The sequence below is a fragment of the Apaloderma vittatum genome, unplaced genomic scaffold (genome assembly GCF_000703405.1).
Source record: "Apaloderma vittatum isolate BGI_N311 unplaced genomic scaffold, ASM70340v1 scaffold4662, whole genome shotgun sequence".
Classification (NCBI taxonomy): Eukaryota; Metazoa; Chordata; class Aves; order Trogoniformes; family Trogonidae; genus Apaloderma; species Apaloderma vittatum.
In genome coordinates this window covers 19,595-39,648 of record NW_009701775.1, presented here as the reverse complement: position 1 = coordinate 39,648, position 20,054 = coordinate 19,595, and the positions used below count along the sequence as shown (strand labels likewise).

Sequence of the window (20,054 nt, the reverse complement as noted above, 5' to 3'; positions counted from 1 at the left end):
AAGAGTGAACGCTGGCTGCATTTAACCCAGTGGAAATTTTGGTAAAGACTTCAAGTACAGTTAGATTAAAGCCAATAGGGCCTTTAAGATTTGTAAAATAAACCAGAAGTTGATTGGCCATAGCTGAGCTTAGGCAAAACTGAATCCAAGTGCTCAGTAGCCCAATGTGGTATTGTCCTCTCTCAATCTCTGCTTTTTGTATGTTTTCACGTGCTCTCTCAGTACTCTCAGGGGAGGTGATCAGATAAGGAAACAGAATTACTATAGCTGGGTTAATCTTTATTTCCTAATACACGCTTTGCTGAAGAATTAAAATAACAGAAGCCAATTGCAAATGAATACAGCATGGAATATTACCAAAGGAAACCCTTTAAACAGAAAAAACGAGGAACAACTGAAAACTACTTTGATGGAAATACTATTGTAACAATCTGAACACAGTCAAATATTTCTGTTAATTTCTCACAGAAGCTTTCTCTCTTTCCCCCAAAGTAGCTGTATCCTAAAGATATCAATGCTTTTTAAGTTTTTTTTTTAAACACATATAAATTGATTCATTGATTCCCAGCTCAAGCCTGATGAGCACCAGCAACTCACAGACTGCAATAACTGATGACGTACAGGGGTCACAGCACGATCTCACGGTCTTTTCTAGCCTTAACCTTGAGGAGGCTCTTTCACATTCCTCCAGCCAATGTCCTTGGAAGTGAATTCTATTTCCATTTTAATGCAGAACTGTAAGACGATGTTAGAGACCATACACACATCTGACTGAAAGTTGGAAGGTAACAAAAGACAACAGTCATTATAATAAAAAGCAGCCGCGTGAAGAAAGAATTAAAGTAACAGCGCACACAGTTCCAATAGCATGCTACCCAACACCTGCAGAGAATTAGTCAAGAAAGAAATCGGAGTGTTTACAGGGCAGCAGAACTTTGTAGGGTTAACTGCGCTTCCGTTCAGAGAGCTACAGGCGCAGGCACGCTCCTGCACACACGCGATGGTGCGTGGAGCTCCAATACCACAGCGCCAAGGGTCATTTACAGGACCCGCACATCCTGATACCGCTACGAGGAGCACCCATCACAGTACCAGAGCACTGCATTAATTAACCCGCTCTGGCTCGCTTCCAGTCACTCATTTACTTCCCTGCTTTCCAAGCACCGGAGCTGGACACGCTGGAATGAGTGGATCCACGGGCAGCAGCAGCAGACGGCCAACAAACAAAGAGAAAACTGCGCACAGGCTCTGCTACTCACTTCAGTAAAATCAGCAAAAGAATGCAAGAGAAAGGACAGCAAAAAAAGAACGAATCCTTACTTCTGTCATTTTTAAATGATGCAAGTGTGATTCTTCTCTTCCTTTCAAGAGTTGGAGAAAATAACTGGGCAAGAAACACAGTTTTCCCAAAACAGACATTCTTAATCTTGGTGTTAGAAGAAACATACGTGCGAAATGAAAGCACAGACAAGCTTTAAAAAAATTATTTTAAAAACCCAACAAATGAACAACTTGTTTTCCAGAAAGTGGTGAAAAATCTTATCTGCAAATCCACCATGTGATGAAAAAGAAAATTACAAAGGAACTTCCTGGGTGCAAAGTTCACTAAACTTCAAGAGAAAGAGGTAAGGCTTCCTTCACCTGAAAATTGCGACACGTGAAATCTTCTCAGTAATTGAGCATTGTGACAGCTGTTTTAGCCTCTGCTTGAAAGGGGAAACATAAGCGTTAAGTCTTTAGCAGAGTTGAGAGACACAGAGAGAGGGAGAGAAAAAGGTTGTGCTTAATAAAAGCCCTGCTCAGATTACAAAAAGAAGCAGTTTACTCACGCCCCCCCTCCAAGTAATGGGTAAATTTAGATGTCTCTGTTCGATAAATCTTTACAGTCCCCTTGAGACTGTCATCAGTGTTTTATTGTCTGCAGCTTCCTGAGCCTCACCTGATAAATTAGGAACTGTAGACATTAAAACGGAAACCTCACACATCATTTCTGAAGATATTTTTGGGGTGACCCTCTGTGTAGAAATAGGATTCTTAACAAGGGGAAATATGGGAATTGCCGTCTGCCTACGCACACGCTGCCGGAGACGAGACGCTTGGGAGAGGAGGAGTCGCACACGCACCACGCGAACATCTGCCTTTGCATCAGTTTCTACTTACAAAGAGCAAACCTACGTACGCTGCATCTGAAGGGAATTATTCAGCATCCAAATTAATCTACCACCTTTTACTGCTGTAGAAGGGAAAAAAAAAATTTAAAAAGGAAGCTAAGGCACTGCTCGCTTTTCACAGCTACTGGATTGTCCCCTATTATCTTCCAAAACCTACAACTCGCTATAAAGGGGAGATCAGACCACTGAACTCTACCAACCAGAGATGGACACAAGACAAGACTTTCAGTTTTAAGACCTAATTGCACCCAGCAAGGCACAGGATAAAATAACTGGATAGCAGCTCGGACATGGTTACAGTACCTCAAAATAGCAGATGACCAGTTTACCACACTGACCATGCTGGCCTTTCTTCAGGACCATCCTGGACCAGAGAGGAACGGTGAACTCCGACACCACACACAATTCCCACGCAAAATACAGCTCCTGAATACCTCCTGCTGGACACAAAAATGTCCCATCCTTTACATTTCTTGATTGGGTCTGGAGTTGGCAATGGATCTTTGTCATCTCTCTCAGTAACAGGAGAACCCAAGCAGGACTACTCAAGCGACGAACAGGGCAACAAAGTGCGTTGGGCAGCATTACTGATACTCCTGGTGATAATCCCCACCATTGGGGGGAACATACTGGTCATACTGGCCGTGTCACTGGAGAAAAAGTTGCAATATGCTACCAACTACTTTTTGACGTCCTTGGCGGTGGCAGATTTGCTCGTTGGTCTGTTTGTGATGCCGATTGCCCTTCTCATAATATTATTCGGTAAGTGCAGCGTGCTTGCTTCTTCGGGTTAGCGCATGGGGTACACTTTGGGAAAGTCTAATTTAACCAGAAAAATTGTCTGCTTTCCACCATCGCAATTTGAAAAATCACTTGGATGAAGGCTGCTAAATCTTCTCTCTCTCACACCACAAAACAGCTTAATGTCTACAGATACGAGTATACTCACTGTGGGTATTCTTTCCTTTGAAACAACAATAAAAAACCTGAGAATTAGAACTGATACTAAATTGGAGCTGGACATGGGAAATTATATTTTGTACAGCATAATATTTTTTTTAATAACATCAGAACAATGTTGGTACCTGTTCTATTCAATATTATACTAATTGCAGGCAGTCTTCTCTTAAAAGACATGAAATGAAGACTAGGTGCCTGTTCAGTGTACTCAACAGGTTTTGGACTTTCCAGGAGTCAGGCACCTGATTTTACATTAGTAGTGACTCCTCGTTCCACAAGCAGTCAGTCAGAGATGGTCTCTAGCACTATCAATCACAACAAACTTCACCAGCACCAGTTTCAGAGAAACCGATTTTTTCCCACCGTGGGGAAAGGCTGCAGGTTCATAAAGTGTCCCAAGAATCTGTGAACCTTGTGTTTGAGACTCAGATTTATCATTTAGTCTGGTCCACATGGAATAGAATAGGTATTTTTTACATGAACATAAAGTAGGTGTGACATTTTCTTTCTGGTTAGTCACAACAGAATATGACTTTTTCATATTCTCTTATGCCCGGCTTCATTTCAGATACTGCTTTTGGCAGAGGGAGTTCCATGGGGAAAGTCTCTCTCTTTTACTCCTTAAGTTTCTTTAAGAATACATTTTAAATGCCATACTTCCATATCATAAAAATGGAAAAAAATAATCAATGAGATAGGTTTTTCAGTAAGCTTACAGATTTCCACAATTATCTTTTGAGATGTAAATATCACTAGGCCCCAGATAATGAAAGGCTGCAGGAAATCATTTTTCCTACACTAGATCTCCAAGAGTTGCCTGAGCAACACGCAAACACAACCACAAACTTTTATTTCAGAAAGGCCATCAGTGGCTTTTGTTTGTAGCGGTGTCACTTTGTTAACAAACGTGCTTATTCACTAAATGCCTTGAGAATGAATTCCTGTATATCACAGCCTGCTTCCCCCTATGACAGAAGTAGGAACTAGAGCTCAGAATTCAGTGCTGAGATCATAAAATAGTCTTTTTTCAAGCGAGAGTTTCTACAAAGATAAATGAATGTACATGACCAGGACGGTGATTTCTAACTTGAAAAAACCCACAGCCACTTATAAAAAAGTTTGGTATGTCGTATAAGCACATGTATGTGTGTAGAGGCAACAAAGATGTGTGTAGACACACACAGGCACTGTAACTGCTTAGTTCCCGACAAAGGCTTCATTAATAATAAAAATAAAACTATTAACCGTAGAAAGTACTGGGATTGGACTAGCGGTCTATAGAAAGAGAAGGAAAGTTCTGGATTTTGTGGAGTTGTTTTCTGGTGGTGGCGGAGGTTTTTTGTTTGAATTTTTATTATTTTCATTTTGCTAAACTAAGAAATCTTTTCGTTTTAACTTTATAAAGAGACTATTGCTCCTTAATCTCTCAATTAATGTCGGGCTAAACCCTGGTTCCAACAGTTCAAAGCATGCTAGGAATCTGAATTTAAAAGTCAAACAAAAGCATCCTTCAGTGTTGCAGGAAATTTATGAGAAAGTAGCAAAATTAGTTATAATTGACAAAGCAAGACTGGGACCAGCCTTCACACAGCCATGGTTAAAATCAAAAAGTCTTGCGTACAAGTCTCTCCTCGGCAGCCACTCAAAAAAACTGCTTTGCCTCTTCACTGACCGGGAGAAGATGCTGAGGTGTTTATGGAAGTTAAAGTATGAGCAAAACATAAGGAGTTACTGGAATGAAGCTAGAATACACATTTAAACACATAAGAAGTCTAAATCTTGAAGCTACATTAGCCAAATATCTGCTTGAGCACCGAACAATCACTGATAGCCAGAGAGCAAATGAAATCCAACCTCCTGGCACCTCACACAGGAACGTTTCCATCATAATGAAAGAGCTGAGTGCAGCTTCTAGATACAGAATACAAATATTATGCTTCCGATTTGGGACTGATATCTAATTATGTGGAGAATACGGGAGGGAAAAGGTGTGAACTCAAGTGCGGACACATTAAATGATCCTGACTGTAAAAAACAAACGTGTTACAGAGCACTCAAATTCAAAACCTACTGCAGATGTTGGCCCCGTGCCCTGATGGCTTGCAGAAAAAACTCTGTAACAAAGAGAGCTGCCCCTTTTGAAAATAAACAAATAAACTGGCAACTCACCTGCAGGTGAGCAGCAGATTACTTATTCCCAGCGGTGCAATCAAGATGTAGCCTGGTGCAAACAATGCACTGCAATTTTAATTTAGGAGTGCGAGTGTCAGAATGCACAAACAGTTCGTTGCTTTTATCGCGTGCTAAATTCTTCTCATTTCTTCCAAAAAAAAGGAAGGTATGTTAGGAAATAATTGCATTCTCCGAAGTCTAGCTTTCAAAAGAATTGTCTAAGTTTCTAATACTAAGAACTACTGAAGGAAAGCAAAAATGTTGCTATTCATTGGGTTGTGAAATTAGCAAATAAACTTCAGAGACCCTCTCATGTGCAAAGGCTGCAGCAGGAAGAAGTCTGCTGTCCACCGCTTGGTGGGCAGTGAGTTACACGGAGACGGTGCGCGTACGATCTTTTAAAACACATTCTCTATTCCTGATGCAAATGCTGCAAAGCATTAGTTTTAAAATCTCTCATAAGCAATCGCCATCTTAATCTTCCCCCATTACTGCTGATGAACCACAGTGAATCTTCCCTTCCTGCTTCTGCAAACTACCAAAGAAAACTGCTTTAGACTGAGGGCAACTTCCTCAAAACACCGCACCCGCAGGCTACGGACACGCGCACACCAGTTTGAAGATCGACGCCATGGCTTAAGTCTGCTAGCGGTTAAAACCATCCGATTTCCACCTCAGCAAAAGCATCGTTACTTAACAGCAAAAACTCCTTTACAGGCAACATGCTTCAGCAGCCCCTACAGCAGAAGAACAAGTTTCCAAGGCTATTTAAAGATAACTCTTAATCATGTTTATACACGCACACAAGCGGTGCTTTCCCCAAGCTTCCAAAAAAGCTTTTGGCTTATAGCAAGAGCAGCTCTTCTATACTGTACTCTGTTTTAAGGATTACACATTTCCAAGGTATTTCCTATAAATAAAGCTTTTCTTAAATACAGATAAATCAAAGGTAGACACTTGTGGTAAAAGCTCATCTTATTTCTCTTAAGAGCAGTCCCTCAAACACTAGGCACAGAGTTTCTAACACAGGTGTAACCAATAAATCAAAACAACTAAAAGCAAAATACACCACAGTGTGAATCCTAGACAGCTACGTGACTCTTCCAGACTTTAAGGTACCAGTTTCACAACATCTATTTTGTTTAAATAATCACATTCTTCAATTCTTATCAGCTACTGCATCTAAAGTCTACTCTGATTTTTTTATTAAAAACATCATCTCACAGACAAAAATGTAATAGTACATAATGCTATAATCATGGATGTGATAACGTATACAGCCTTCAGCACACAGTTCAAGATAAGACAAAAATAAAGACAAATCTTTCTCTGTCTAGTGGAACGTAGCCACTAACAAAAGCTCTCACAACTCAAAAACATACAAGGTTGCTTTGTATCAGATGGTTGTTTAAAGGCATCTATATTTAAAAGAAGGAGAAGACCTTTTAGTTGCAAAAATCTTTGAGCATTTTCTTCTGCAAAGAGTAAGTTAACTACAAAAGAGTTTATCACACTGCAATTCTTCAGCAAGCAAAGCAATTATAATCCAGAGAGCGGCGTGTAAGCACCCTGCAACAGAAGTATTGGCTGCTCGCTTGAAATCCAGCTGTGTTAACTGCCATCCTTCAAGAAACCGAATACACTTTCCATTGTTCATATTTTATCTGAACTAATCCTTCATCATAGAGTCAAAAGAAGTACTCATATTGTTCTGGAGTGAGCAAAAACATTTAAAGTCCATCAAATCAATTTTTTATTTTAACTTTTTTTTTAACAGCTGCTTACAAGAGCCACAAGATGTTTTGGTTTTCTTTTTTTTTTTCTTTTAGAAAGACACCGTACATTACTGCCAGCTGGAGTGTAGAGAGAAAAGTTAAATATGAGTAAGCATTTCAAAACACCCCAACTACAATTTTCTCATACCCAAAGAATTATTTTTTCATGCATAATTTCAACCATGATATCTACTTTAGAAAATATGCAGCTAGATACCAGCATTTACCGGTCAGTGGTTTGAAAACAGACCTCCTCCTTTCCTTCTGCCTCACTGCCTGCACCATCCTCACCTGGAGCGCCCTCCTTTGGGGATGGGTGAGGTGAGGCTCAGGGCTCCATCCACTCATTGTCTTGGTTTAACGGATGAGGTTTCCCAACACAGGTAAGAGTGCAGCCAAGTATGTGCTATGTCTGACTTTATAAAACTTTCCATCTTCTAGAGTTTCTAATTCAAGTCAAGGCAGCACCTTTATCACTTCCGTCTATCAGTCGCATTATGAAAAAATATTTTAGTCATGAACTAACTACTGCAACGCTACCACATCGATAAGTCTGGGCATTACAATAGTCCAGCTTACTTAACATTCTCAGCACATGTTTATTTATTCAGAGCAAGGAGATTAAAAACAACATTAGAAATTACTTTTTTTAATCTTTAATTATCATTCAACAAAGAACTGATTTCTCTGGCAGTACTATTAATGTGCCTACTGACCAAGTACAGCTGAATTTTATAAGGAAGGAGAATATATCTAGTAGATCAGCTTCTACCATTAGAAACAGAAAAAAACCCTGTGTTCACACATTCTTCCCTATGACCACAGAACAGTCTTGCAGGCACGGAACACTAACATGCACCTCAAACCAAATACCACTAGCACCAGATTGCAATACAAACTACTTGTGAGTGAGGGGGGAAAAAAAAACCAAACAGTTTCATTAAAGTTCCTTTGGTTCGATACTGTGAACACTGACGGGGAGACCCAGCTCTCAAAAACAGGAGTTTTCGGGAAAGCCGACGCTACAAAAGCTTCATCTTGGACACAACACAGGTGACAGATCTATGTTCACTATTTAACATTAAAGACAGGTAACCACTGTAAGAAACAAGAAGCCAGATTTAAAATCCAAGCCATCACTCTTGGAAATGAATAAGGAAAGATGTGCATGAAAGCCCTTCCATTTCTATAAAATCAATACTGAGGCAGAAGAACCCTGCTTTGCCACATTAATGCTCAACTGTATCTGGTCAAGTGACACTATAAACTCATTTTCAAACTGTGTGAACTAGATTCTTCAAGATCACCACTAAGATCAGGGTTCTGCAATGATTGACTAATATACCGGTTATGACCCATTGCCTCCTTTATTTAATACAACCTTGAATCATAGGACAATCACAGAGACATAGCCAAAAATAATCTTTTAACAGCAGGGCACAAGGGCCAAGCACAGTCATGGTCCATTTTTAAAAAAACCTTTTTTTTATCCAGAGTCCTTGCCACAAAGAGCTTACAATATAAACAGGACAAAAAGATGGGGAAAAGCTTGTAATACACAAACAGCCTGATCCAATGCGATAGCACTACCCATGCCAGCCAGGAGCTGACTAAAATGTAAGACAGAATCCAGCTGAGGCAGTGGCAAAGCTCAGTTCCTACAGCACTATGAATTCTCATAGTGCTGTCAGTATCTTATGAATAAGGTACTGATACCGCAGGAAAGCCACCCTTTGAAAAGTCTCAAAAAGCCTAGATTCTAACGCGCTTTCCGTTCTCTTTCAGACAATGCCTGGCCTCTTCCAACTGCCTTGTGTCCTATCTGGCTGTTCCTCGATGTCCTCTTCTCCACAGCTTCCATCATGCACCTCTGTGCCATCTCACTAGACCGCTATATTGCGATTAAAAAGCCAATCCAGGCGAGTCAGTACAATTCATGGGCTACAACAATCATCAAAATCACCGTTGTTTGGCTCATTTCAATAGGTATGTGGGACCTGGAAACTAAGAAAGGAATGCAGAAGCTTTTCATGTCCAAAACAATAAGGGAAAAGCTGGGCATTTGCTCAAGTACTACTGATTAGCAGAGCCTAATATTGGGCTGGCCTAAGTCCACCTCCTGGACCATACACAGCTACATCATAAAAATTTGCCTGAACCACGGCAGAAAGGGCAAGGACTGAGTAGGGATAATCATCTCTCTTTGTCATGTCCCAAGTCCTGGGAAAGCAAAATTTCGTGTTCCTGTAGTGATATATTCTGTCCCAAATACAATTTTAAGCCTTCAGTAGATGCTGCTAAAATCCATGCTTTACAGGTGTCCCGTAAAGCAAATAAAAAAGGTTAATTATTTACATTAAAGACTGAAACGTAACTGAGTGGTTGGTAACATCCACCCTGAAGACTGAGATGCACTGGCCATATAGCTTATAGGAAGGTCAACTTTTAAGCAAAGATAATCTAACAAATCCTGAACAGTTTATATAAAGGTTGACAATACATAAACTTTTATGCTACTAGCACCCCTGTGATGTGCATGTGGCACCTCACCTTTCTTCAATGATTAATAGATCCATTAAACATGCAAAGGAGGCGAAAATGTTTAATTCAAAATGTTTAATTCAAATTTAATACGCACTGGAGGCAGCCATAGGCTGTATGCTCTGTGTTCAAGAGAAAGAACAAAATTATTCTGGATTATTGAGGAGAATGGGTACATCCACCTTCCTGGCTGAGGTATACACACCTAAACCCAAAAATTCCAAAGTGAAAAAAAATTTGGAAGAGCTGGGATGATAGAAGAAAAGATAGTATCTCTATTTTATCACAAGCAAATGAAACTGTTTAGCATGACAAGACACTTATAAGTTGACCTTCTAATGTCTGATTTATCGTTATTAATCAATACTGTACTTTTCATTTCTGTCTAACACAAAAGTAGTCTGCAGCTGAGACAGCATTCTCCAAATCAAAGTTAACTGGGTTCAATTCTCATTTAAATGTCTGCAGTATCTGAAGGTGCCTCTTACTAAGAAAGGGATCAGGTGGCAGAAGGGTAAAACTTTCTGCTCTTGCTGCTTTCAACGAACTTCAGGAAGCAGAGCAGAAGAATACAGCAAATCCCTAGATCTCATTAAGTGCTATCAGGAAACACAGCACAAATAACCTTCGCCAGACAGCAAGGAACCTGTTGTTTTTGTTGTAATGTCAGACTCCTGGCAAACAAAGTGCTGACTGTAAATCAATGGTTATAAAAAATTAATTTAAAAGACAAGACTGCTAACGTTTTTTTTTTTTAAATGAGTGGTGAATTACAGAACTAGCTAGCCTCATCCAAACACCCTTAAATATGCAAGAGACTTTAAATAACAAATCCATCTCAAACACACACTGCATAATTCTGGCATCTATTTAACTACTTGTATATATGAAAGAGTCAAGCACAGTGAAGAAAATCATCTGTGTCCAGTCACTTGATGTGGGAAGAGAGAAAAGCAAGTTTTATGTATTTACAGAACCGCCCTTCAAAAAGTCCAAAGGTTACCCCAGGGGGGATAAAAAAAGCAGATGGCATTAGGGAAACACATTTCACTGGAGGAAAAGCCATACTAATTCTAACAAGTAGAGTCAAAGCAATTCATGTGTTTTACACTTGAGAAGTTGGCAACCTCACTCTGCTTCCTCAATCACTCAGGGTTAGGCCCAATCTCCTTAGAAAGGGCACTCTGTTAAAGCAGAGTTTGCCAAGGGTCAATATTCACGTGATGCCCTCAACAATCCACATTCTCTCCATTACCCTCTGCCTGCTCCAGAGCTTAGGAACTACCTTTCTTTAGAGACCCCAAAGCTTCAGGCCCAAAAAAGAGATTGCAAGTGATGACCGCATGCTGATATACTCATTTATTCTCCTGCAGGCATTGCCATTCCAGTCCCTATCAGAGGCATTGAAGATGGAAATGGCAACTCTACAAACATCACGTGTGTCCTGACACCTGATCGTTTCCATGACTTCATTCTGTACGGATCGGTGGCGTCCTTCTTCATTCCCCTCACTATCATGATAGTCACTTATTTTCTGACAATCCAAGTGCTACGCAAGAAGGCCTACTTGCTCAACAAGGCACCTCAGCGTTTCACTTGGTCAACAGTGTCCACGGTGTTTCAGCGTGACACAACACCCACCTCCTCACCAGAAAAGGTGGCCATGCTAAATGGCTTCAGAAAGGACAAGGCTTTGTCCAATGACATGTCTATCTGCAGAACGTCTACAATTGGGAGGAAGTCCATGCAAACAATAACCAACGAACAAAGGGCGTCAAAAGTTCTGGGGATTGTATTTTTTCTTTTCTTGTTGATGTGGAGCCCATTCTTTGTAACAAATATAAGTTCAGTTCTCTGCAACTCCTGCAATAAGGAGGTTTTTCAAAAGCTGATGGAGATATTTGTTTGGATAGGATATGTATCCTCAGGAGTGAACCCTCTTGTCTATACGCTTTTCAACAAAACATTTAGGGAGGCTTTCAGTAGGTATATCACTTGCAACTACTGGACCACAAAGCCTATCAAGGCCCTTCGGAAGCGTTCCAGCAGGATCTCTTTCAGAAGCTCTGTGGCAGAAAATTCCAAGCTCTTTGTCATGCATGGGATGAGAAACGGGATTAACCCCATTATGTACCAGAGCCCGATGAGGCTGAGGAGCTCACCCATCCAAGCATCATCGGCCGTTCTGCTGGATACCTTGCTGCTCACAGAGAATGAAGTTGATAAAACAGAAGAACAAGTCAGCTACGTATAGCAGAATGGCAGCCATGTCCGTATCATAGGATTACTGTATGTATTATTCTAGGTAATTGTGCTATAAGAGAGTATAAATACTGTTGGGTTCTGTTATTTATGCAAGCAAAATCTTATAAATTTGTATTAATTCCTCTCCTCCAACGCCTCCTCTACTTTAACCCCAAGCCCTTGGCAGCAGCCACAATTTCATTCCATGATAAAAGATTAATGCAGAACTGTAGCCTACAGGAAGAGGGAAATAAAAGCTAAATCAGTTTGAGTGTCCGACTTCAGTTCCCATTATCTTCAGTCTCTTCAAAGCACATTTCTGTAAGAACACTACTTTAATATTCACTCAGGCAAGAGGACAGAGCACTCTGTAGGCTGATGCTCTACAATGGAATCAGCAGGGGGATACAAGCTCTCTGGTTTTAATTTAAATCCACCTCTACTCTGTGTAAACAAGAGAACACAAGCTCCCTGTATCGCCTCCCACAGGTACATTCCTCTGCTGAGACTGCGTATCCATGTACAGGAGCTTTTCTTGTTCTCTGAGGGTCTGAATACCACAAGCAGAATTACTCGCTCCAGAAACCAAAAGGTGTATGTGCCTATTCTACAAGGGGTAAAAGTGGTTCTTAGCATGGTGAGAAAAAATTCCATGTGCTCAAATTATGCCTTCGTGGTTTTACTGCACAGGTGGGCAGAATCTCTCACCCACCTGAATTTCATCTCTATTACTCTCACGTACACATAAGCCTGGTATTGTCAGGTTTGTCAGAGAAAACTGCCCTTTGTTCTTTCCATGCTAAGCAAATGAGAGTATTTAACCAAAATAAGACAATACCACACCAATGATCATGGATAAAACAGGACAGGCATTTACACAAACAAACTTCTTTTTTTACGACCATTGGAACTTCAGTGAAATACAGCTCACGTAAAGTAGAAAAATCACAGATAGAACAGCTATTTCACGTCAAAACAAGAGCAAGTGTTTAAGAGATGAGCAAGACAACAGTACTATCTAGATCTGCACACATTCACGGTTTAGCTTAGCTCAAAATAATTTCACTGGACTAACGGCACAAAATTAAAGGTCCCAATCTGCACTGTCTCAACATGCTCGAGCTTTCCACCAGAGCAGAGAATTCAGAGAAAGAATCGCTCCTCACAATCCATAAAAGCTACCAGATTTATTGCCTGGGAAACCAGAGGCTTCTGACGGTTCTAGACCATCTCTCTTTGGAAAGAGAAATCAGATTTCTCTAAAGTACTGGAATTCTTACAGTAAGCAGCCAGCTCACCATTTTTCTGATCGTTTCCATTTACAGTAAAATTTTCATCTATGACTTTGTTTTCATTTTTCATGTTTTTGAGAACTGTTTAGCTACTCACTAAAATTATGTACAGCAAAAGGCCTAGGTTTTTTCATCTGCAGGCAGAAAGTCTTAAAGATAACATGTCTTTCCAACATTTATTTATACATATTTAATTTAAAACATATGCAAGTTCAAAACAGAGCCTAACATAACAACTGCCAGAGAGTTCCAGGAGAAAGTATCAAAAATACTTCCGTGGTACTTAGAGTAATTTGCCTCCTTTATCCTCTTTTTGGTGACAGCCACTAGCCACTTAAAATAAGCTCTACCTACTATTACTCCTCTTTTGTTAATCAAAATTTAAGAGCATCCTGTAGTTAAAAGCCAAAAATCAATGCACTGTTACATGTGCGAATGATACCTACACCTAAAAATATTTGATAATCAAAGGCCTTTAATAAGACCTAGACTACTTTGAAGCTCTAAGGGAAATGGAGTAGGAATAAAACCAACCCCCAAACCCCGAAACTTCCAGGTACGTCACAGACTGGTGTCTCATTTAACCTAAACAGGCAATCTGGAACCAGGCAAGAGAGCAATCCCATCTATGCACAGAGTGATCACAGCAAAAAAAAAAAATTAAAAAAAATTACAAGTAGCATTTGCAATGCAGGAAGCAGCCTTCATGAGGAAAAACACCAAGAAGCACAGGGGGCACACCATCGTTCTTGAGGGGTCATTTCCAAGCATCCAGAGAGCAAGAAGCAGTCGCCTTTGAAAACTCTCTTGCTCCTTAATTAAATCCATACCGATCAAACAAAAACTCATTCGTACAGTGGGCAGTAATCATCTGCTTTCAGCAACAATTTAAATTTTCCTCTTCCAGTAGGAACATCACAGCTGGCTCACAGCATCTGGGAAGAGCACAAAGTAACTTAGTTCTCTTCTGCCTGGCCCTGTTCTCGTACAAGTGTCAGTCCACAGTGAGCAACGACACGAGGAGCAATTTGCCCTAAGTTGTCCCACAGAGAATGAATCCAAAGCCTCTTCGTAATCAGTGGCAGGACTTCACAAACAGGAAACAACCCTGGAAAAAGTCTCACTCAGCAAAGGTGTCTTTTGTCAAGTCAGCATATTGATTTCTCAGTTTTAGTAACCATAAACAGGAGCTCAACATGCTGAAGTTACTGAATTTAGTCAGCAACAATAAATCTCAATCAAAAGGACTAGTGACTAATCAAAAATCCTGTCTTAGAGAGGAAATCTCTCCACAGTCAGAAACATATCATCAAGAAAACAAGCACATTTCATTTAACACATTAAGTGTAAAAAGAAATTGCTTCTCCACTGACCAAACAAGCTAAGGATTCAAGTCAGAGTCTTGGATTCAGCTAACAGGACAGAGGGAGAAGAAAGATGAAGAGAAGACAGAGTTTAGAAATAAAAAGACAACCTAAAGGAAAGCAGAAATCTTGTTTTAGCAACTGTATCTACAAGAACAGATTTGAACAAAGACATGACCTTCATTAGCAAGACGTGACTGAAAAGAGTCGCTGCAAGTTGCTGTAAGAAAGCACAAGTTTGTTGTACGGTAACCAAGGACAACACTGCACGTGTGAGACAAGCGAGACAGGAGGCTCAGGACTACATCCATGAGCATCATCTTTAAGTAACAAAAGTATGTAACAAGTATTTTTACGTGCTGGCTGTGAAGTGAGAGAATTTTTATAGCTTCCAGCTTCCTTCATAAAGATAGGAGCCTAAATAATAATTGATGGAAGGTTTGCAATCACTTGCTAGCAGAACACAAGACCTTTTTACAGGAGTAAGGGGTCATGAACTTCCCATTTAACAAAACAAAACAACAAAAAACCCCACAATGTATTTGGAGTGAAATGCTCTCAATTCTTTCAACCACCTGGCCAGCTCTGTGGCCTCTATACACTACATAAAGTAACAACTTACACAGTTACCTAATTCAACTTTCCTCATTATTGTGGAAAATTTTATCTAGCATATTTCATTTCTTTTCAAACTAATGGAGAATCAAGAATCAAGTCAAAGCTGATCTGCAATGTACAAGCATGATGGGGAAAAAAAAAAATTATAAGAACAATGGACCAGAATGTGTGTTTTTATTATTTAATTATTTGAAATATGTTAGGAGATATTTGGTTAATGTTCTGGCTGCCTAGCTAATTAAAAATTACAGCACAGACATGGACATAAGGACTACTTATAAGTATATCCACCTCAGTGATCTTGCAGAGAGGAGAATAATGCAGTTCGAAGCCTAACAGAATGATGCTTTGAAATGCAAATAAAGGGAACACCTTAAAAAAAAAAAACCAAACCCCAAAACCACAACAAAATAACACAACCTAGGCAAAACCAAGCAAAATCAAAATTCCAAACTTTAAGACACCCTAAAAATCAGAGAAGCAAGAAATTCAGCTGATCTCCAGTGATTCACATTTTCTGACGACAGTCCCAAAGCATCTGGGGTTCTGTAAGCTACAAGTCTATAGTTCAGATTCTATGAGAAAAAATTCAGGCAACTAAAAAAAATTTATTTATCATTTATCTTGTGTAATTCCAGGTGTAAAACTCTTCCTAACCACATCACATCTGGCCATACTAGCATCAATTTTCAAATGCATCAGAATATGGCTTAAAAAAAATCCACTGTTAAGCAGAAGTCAAGGCACTGCAAAGAGAGACTGATGCTGTAAAGCTGTTCAATAGCATACAAAAGGCAAGCTGATTTTTTTATGGTGCCTCATAGAAAAATGTCATTTTCCTACACCATTTTCTTATTGTGGAAAAATCCACAGCACGGCAAGCTGGAATGAGAAAGTAAAAGCACTATCCCCCTAAATCTTTTTCTGGGCTGCCATATGCAACACCAGCCTTAAAAGGTAAAGTAACACGAGCACAGTAAACCTGGCAAAGGCACACTGAGCAACCTGGGACACGGGAGCCCAAAGAAGCAGGGTGCTGCCCAGAGCTCGGCTGGCTCTCTGCCTTGCGAGCTTGAGCCAGCAGCCCTAGGGTTCAGGCCAGTTCTCAGGACTGACTTAATATTACCACGAAGCATGAGATTCCTCTCGATCTATCGATAAAGATGCGTACGTACAAGTTCCAAGGAGCCCTCCTGTGTTCCATTTGCCCTTCGGACCTCTAGGTGACCATCAACATGGCAAGGACACCAGTGAGCAGAGAAGTGAGTTCCATGTTTTGCTTTAGCATTTGACGCCACGATGTTTACTGTCAGTGCCCCTTCCCATGACACACACTGTTTTCTCCAGTGGCAAAGAAAAGCTTTTGCCCTACAGAACAGGAGAGGAGGCTTTTCCATTTCTACATGGGAAGCTTGATACAAAAATACAAAAGATGGCTCGCTGAAATGTCGTTTTTACTCTTATAATAACAACTCATGTCAAACCCTCTTTGTCTAGCCACACCCTAGATTCTTTGAATCCAGGGAGTGAGGTCGTTTCCCATCTCTAAAAAAACAACACCATGTTCTTAAAAATTAGGAGCTTCTTCCTCTCTGAATGATTCTCTTTACAAATACTCTACACAGATGATAGCAACTCAAACTCATTAAACCCTGCACAACAAATTAGCCTTTTATTCTGCAAGATGCACATCAACATCCCCTAACAAAATCCAACAGGAAGTTTTTTGCCAATAAAAAAAAAAAGAACTTCATTTAATGGCTCAAAGAATCTAAGCATTTTTGATTACTTAATTTGAAACTCCAGTTGCTGAACAGTAGTTTTAAAGCAAATTCAAGTATTTGGTCAGACAACCAATTTAGTCATACACCACACTGCTTAAAATGTTTAGTTACTCTGTTAAAAAGCCTTAGTGTATAATCTATTTGTACAAGCAGTGTAATTTGAGAAATTGAAAGTATTTTTCTGGAATTAAAGTGGAGGGGAACATACTGGACTGGTTTTCCTCCCTCTTCTCACGGCCTCTGTGATTTAGCGATCTGAAAATCTTTATATATAGGCTTATGGGCCTATTATAGGCACTATCAGTGGCATTTTTAGGCCCTAAGGAGCAAGTGACTTCCTGAAGGACTACTTTCAAGTTTTCAGATTTAAGCCAAACATATTCCGTTATCTGTGTTGACATTCCAGTTTACAGCAGAAGGTTAAAACTCTTGCTGAGATTTTCCCAAGCCCTCCAGTGATAAAAGGCTCTGAGGCCTATTTCCCAAAGCGGATAAAGGCATTTTCAAATTGAAAAAGACTTCAGCAAAAGTCTAAGGCTTCCTCTGATTACAGTTAAGATTTCTGTCACTATTAACTTTTCAGTGGAAAGGACCCTCTTTCTCCTTCCCCAAGAACACTGAACAGGACAAAGATAAAATGGGTTGGAAGGTAAACAAAACACTTTTAATCTCTCCTATGCAAGAATTAACAAGCAGATAAGTTTCACTAAATTCCTCTTCACAATTAATACAGTGAAAAAGTCACTGGTACAGATCACGTTAGAGTGACTGTTAGCCTTGCACTCAGTTACCCAGATGATCTGCCATCTGCCTACTGGATAAAGGGAGATTGCAGGAGCTAAAGAAAACAAACTGTCCAGGTCTTCCTGGAACAAAATCCAAGTATCTGATCTGTGTTTGCTTTAAAACAAATGTATGGTGTTAAAATATCAAAGACTATGCAAACACAAAGAATACAAAAGCAGGAAACATCACCATTTCATCCTAAACTGAAGAACTGAATGTAAGCCACGCAGAGATCTCGTGTTTGGGCAGCCCATGCTCTGCAGCAGAGACGACGTCTTCCTTTCGGGACTCTCTAGGGGCCGCATTGTTCCCTCTCCTGCCCTTCACCTTTTCCCAACCAAACTGAATCACAGCAGAAGCAGCAGCCCACAGCTTCAGTCCTGCTTCCTCATGGCTCTTACTGTCCTGGACTTAACAACCACTACAAAGCATTAAACCTTTTTAGTTCATGCTTTCAGGCACTGCTGTATCCACATTGAAGTCTTCCACCCAACCAGATGTGTAAAGTCCAGAAAACATCCACCTCCTCATTTCATACCTAAACTAAGGTGTTTAGATACACTGCAGCATTCCCCTAACACATAACAACACAAAAATAAAGCTGACTACATAAACAAATCACATATCGCTCTGCAATATAAACAACGATCAATTCATGATCTGAAGCGGTAAAAATTAAGATAAAAAATAATTCTTTCCATTTAAAAAAGTAAACCACTTTAAATTCATCGTGTTTTCCACCTCAAAGAAGAAGGCTGACCAGAAATCACAAGCGCCTTAGATGCTGTTTTCCAACAGCCATGATAAATATTTTATAAACCACTTCAGCAGAAAGCAAGACTAATATATAAACATCAACAATGACATCTATGACCACTGGCAAAAGTATCAGGACTTGGAGATCAGAGAGACATTAAGTCAATATATCTCTTCTTGCTATTTCACAATTCAGGTTCTTGTACAGCCCTGCGTCCACACTGCAATCTCCAAACATCTCTCAAGTTTTATTCATGCCTCTGTACCATTTCACAATAACATTTTAAATAAAAGTGTCTCCTGTGAGAGATAGTAATTTTTAAAAAGAGACAAGTAAAAGCTCTCAGGTTTTTATGGTGTACTATTTTGACTGTTTTGCTAGTTACAACAAGACATAAAGGAGGAGATAATTTTGAAACAACTCTCTTGTACCAGAGTGTTTTCTTATAATTTAATAGAGTGGCATGAAAATGATCAGTCACAAAACATGTAACTAGTGCCCAATTTTCATAAGCCACTAAGTAAAGAGGGGAAAAGAGCCATACCAAGTCCTATAGCCAGCGAGCCGTGTTTTGGATCCCCAGACTGCAGACCTGTGGACTGATTCTAAACAGTCAGGAAAAACAGAATTTACAGCAGTAACACTGCTGGTCAACAAGCTTCAATTGTACACGTGACCCTGGAAAGCTTTAGGGAGTCCAAAAACAGACCAAGAAAGTTATGCGCTACATGAAGAGAACCCTACAATGTACTCCGCACCTCAAGCAGTACAACTGCTACTGCCTTGTTCCCTGGAGCGACTTGCCTGCAGACACTGCCGCTGCCAGGTAAGCATCCATCCAGCACCCAAGGGTGCAACAGCTAAGTCCTGTTCCCCTAATCCCTTCTAACCTCTTGCACCACAGCGCATGTTCCAAGCAATGCACAGAGTCCATCAACCGCTCCTTAGGTGGCTCATCCTCCAAGTGCCACAGGACACCTGAGCAAATCCAGCGATCCCATTGCAGAAACAAGAACGTCACCAACTTCTCACTTTCACTCCAGGCAACAGAGATGACTTTGGAAAAGAATGTAGGAAGTAAACTCCCGAAAGTGCATTTTAACATTTTTTTTAAGTTATCTGAGAAGATAAAACATATTACGGTTTAAAAAAATCCCCAATCGATACTTATTTAAAGAGAGCCATAACTACAGACTGTTTTCACTTGGTGTGTTATGGAATGTAGAAATTCTTTTAAGTAATTATATGCTAAGGAAAGTACTGAATGATGTAACTGGGTAATTTGATATCTTTCTTAACACACTTCAAAAATTACTCTTGTATATCTCAGGCAAAACTTAATAAACTAGCCTAGAACAGCCTATCTAAACCCTGACTCATGGATTTTGAGCAATGAAGTAGCGACACACATTCTTTTGTAGATTTTTTCACTAATTAAAAAGTGCAAAAATATTAAAAAGTTAATCTTCAAGCTAAAGCAAAAAACTTGTTGCTTTAAAAATTAAATGAAATATTTTATTACATTAGAAATTGTTGCTTTAAAACTTAAATACTATGTTTTATTACAATATGTTCTATCACTCCATTACT

The 20,054-nt window shown here is 39.8% G+C and overlaps 2 protein-coding genes across 2 annotated transcripts in view; one reads left to right on the top strand and one right to left on the bottom strand.

The window, feature by feature from the left end:
- PSMD1 (proteasome (prosome, macropain) 26S subunit, non-ATPase, 1) overlaps nt 1–20,054 on the bottom strand; it is a 72,210-nt gene that overhangs the window by 32,637 nt on the left and 19,519 nt on the right. The window lies entirely within an intron of this gene.
- HTR2B (5-hydroxytryptamine (serotonin) receptor 2B, G protein-coupled) lies at nt 2,624–12,125 on the top strand. The gene is made up of 3 exons (XM_009879267.1): nt 2,624–2,933; nt 8,864–9,064; nt 10,993–12,125. Exons 1-3 carry the CDS (start codon nt 2,624–2,626, stop codon nt 11,871–11,873), a joined length of 1,392 nt encoding a protein of 463 aa, XP_009877569.1. The 3' UTR covers nt 11,874–12,125.

Excerpts from the sequence above, each read along its gene's own strand:
- HTR2B (XM_009879267.1), top strand. The coding sequence starts at position 2,624 with ATGTCCCATCCTTTACATTTCTTGATTGGGTCTGGAGTTGGCAATGGA. Across the intron at positions 2,934-8,863 it reads CCTTCTCATAATATTATTCG|ACAATGCCTGGCCTCTTCCA; the intron begins GTAAGTGCAGCG and ends GTTCTCTTTCAG. Across the intron at positions 9,065-10,992 it reads TGTTTGGCTCATTTCAATAG|GCATTGCCATTCCAGTCCCT; the intron begins GTATGTGGGACC and ends ATTCTCCTGCAG.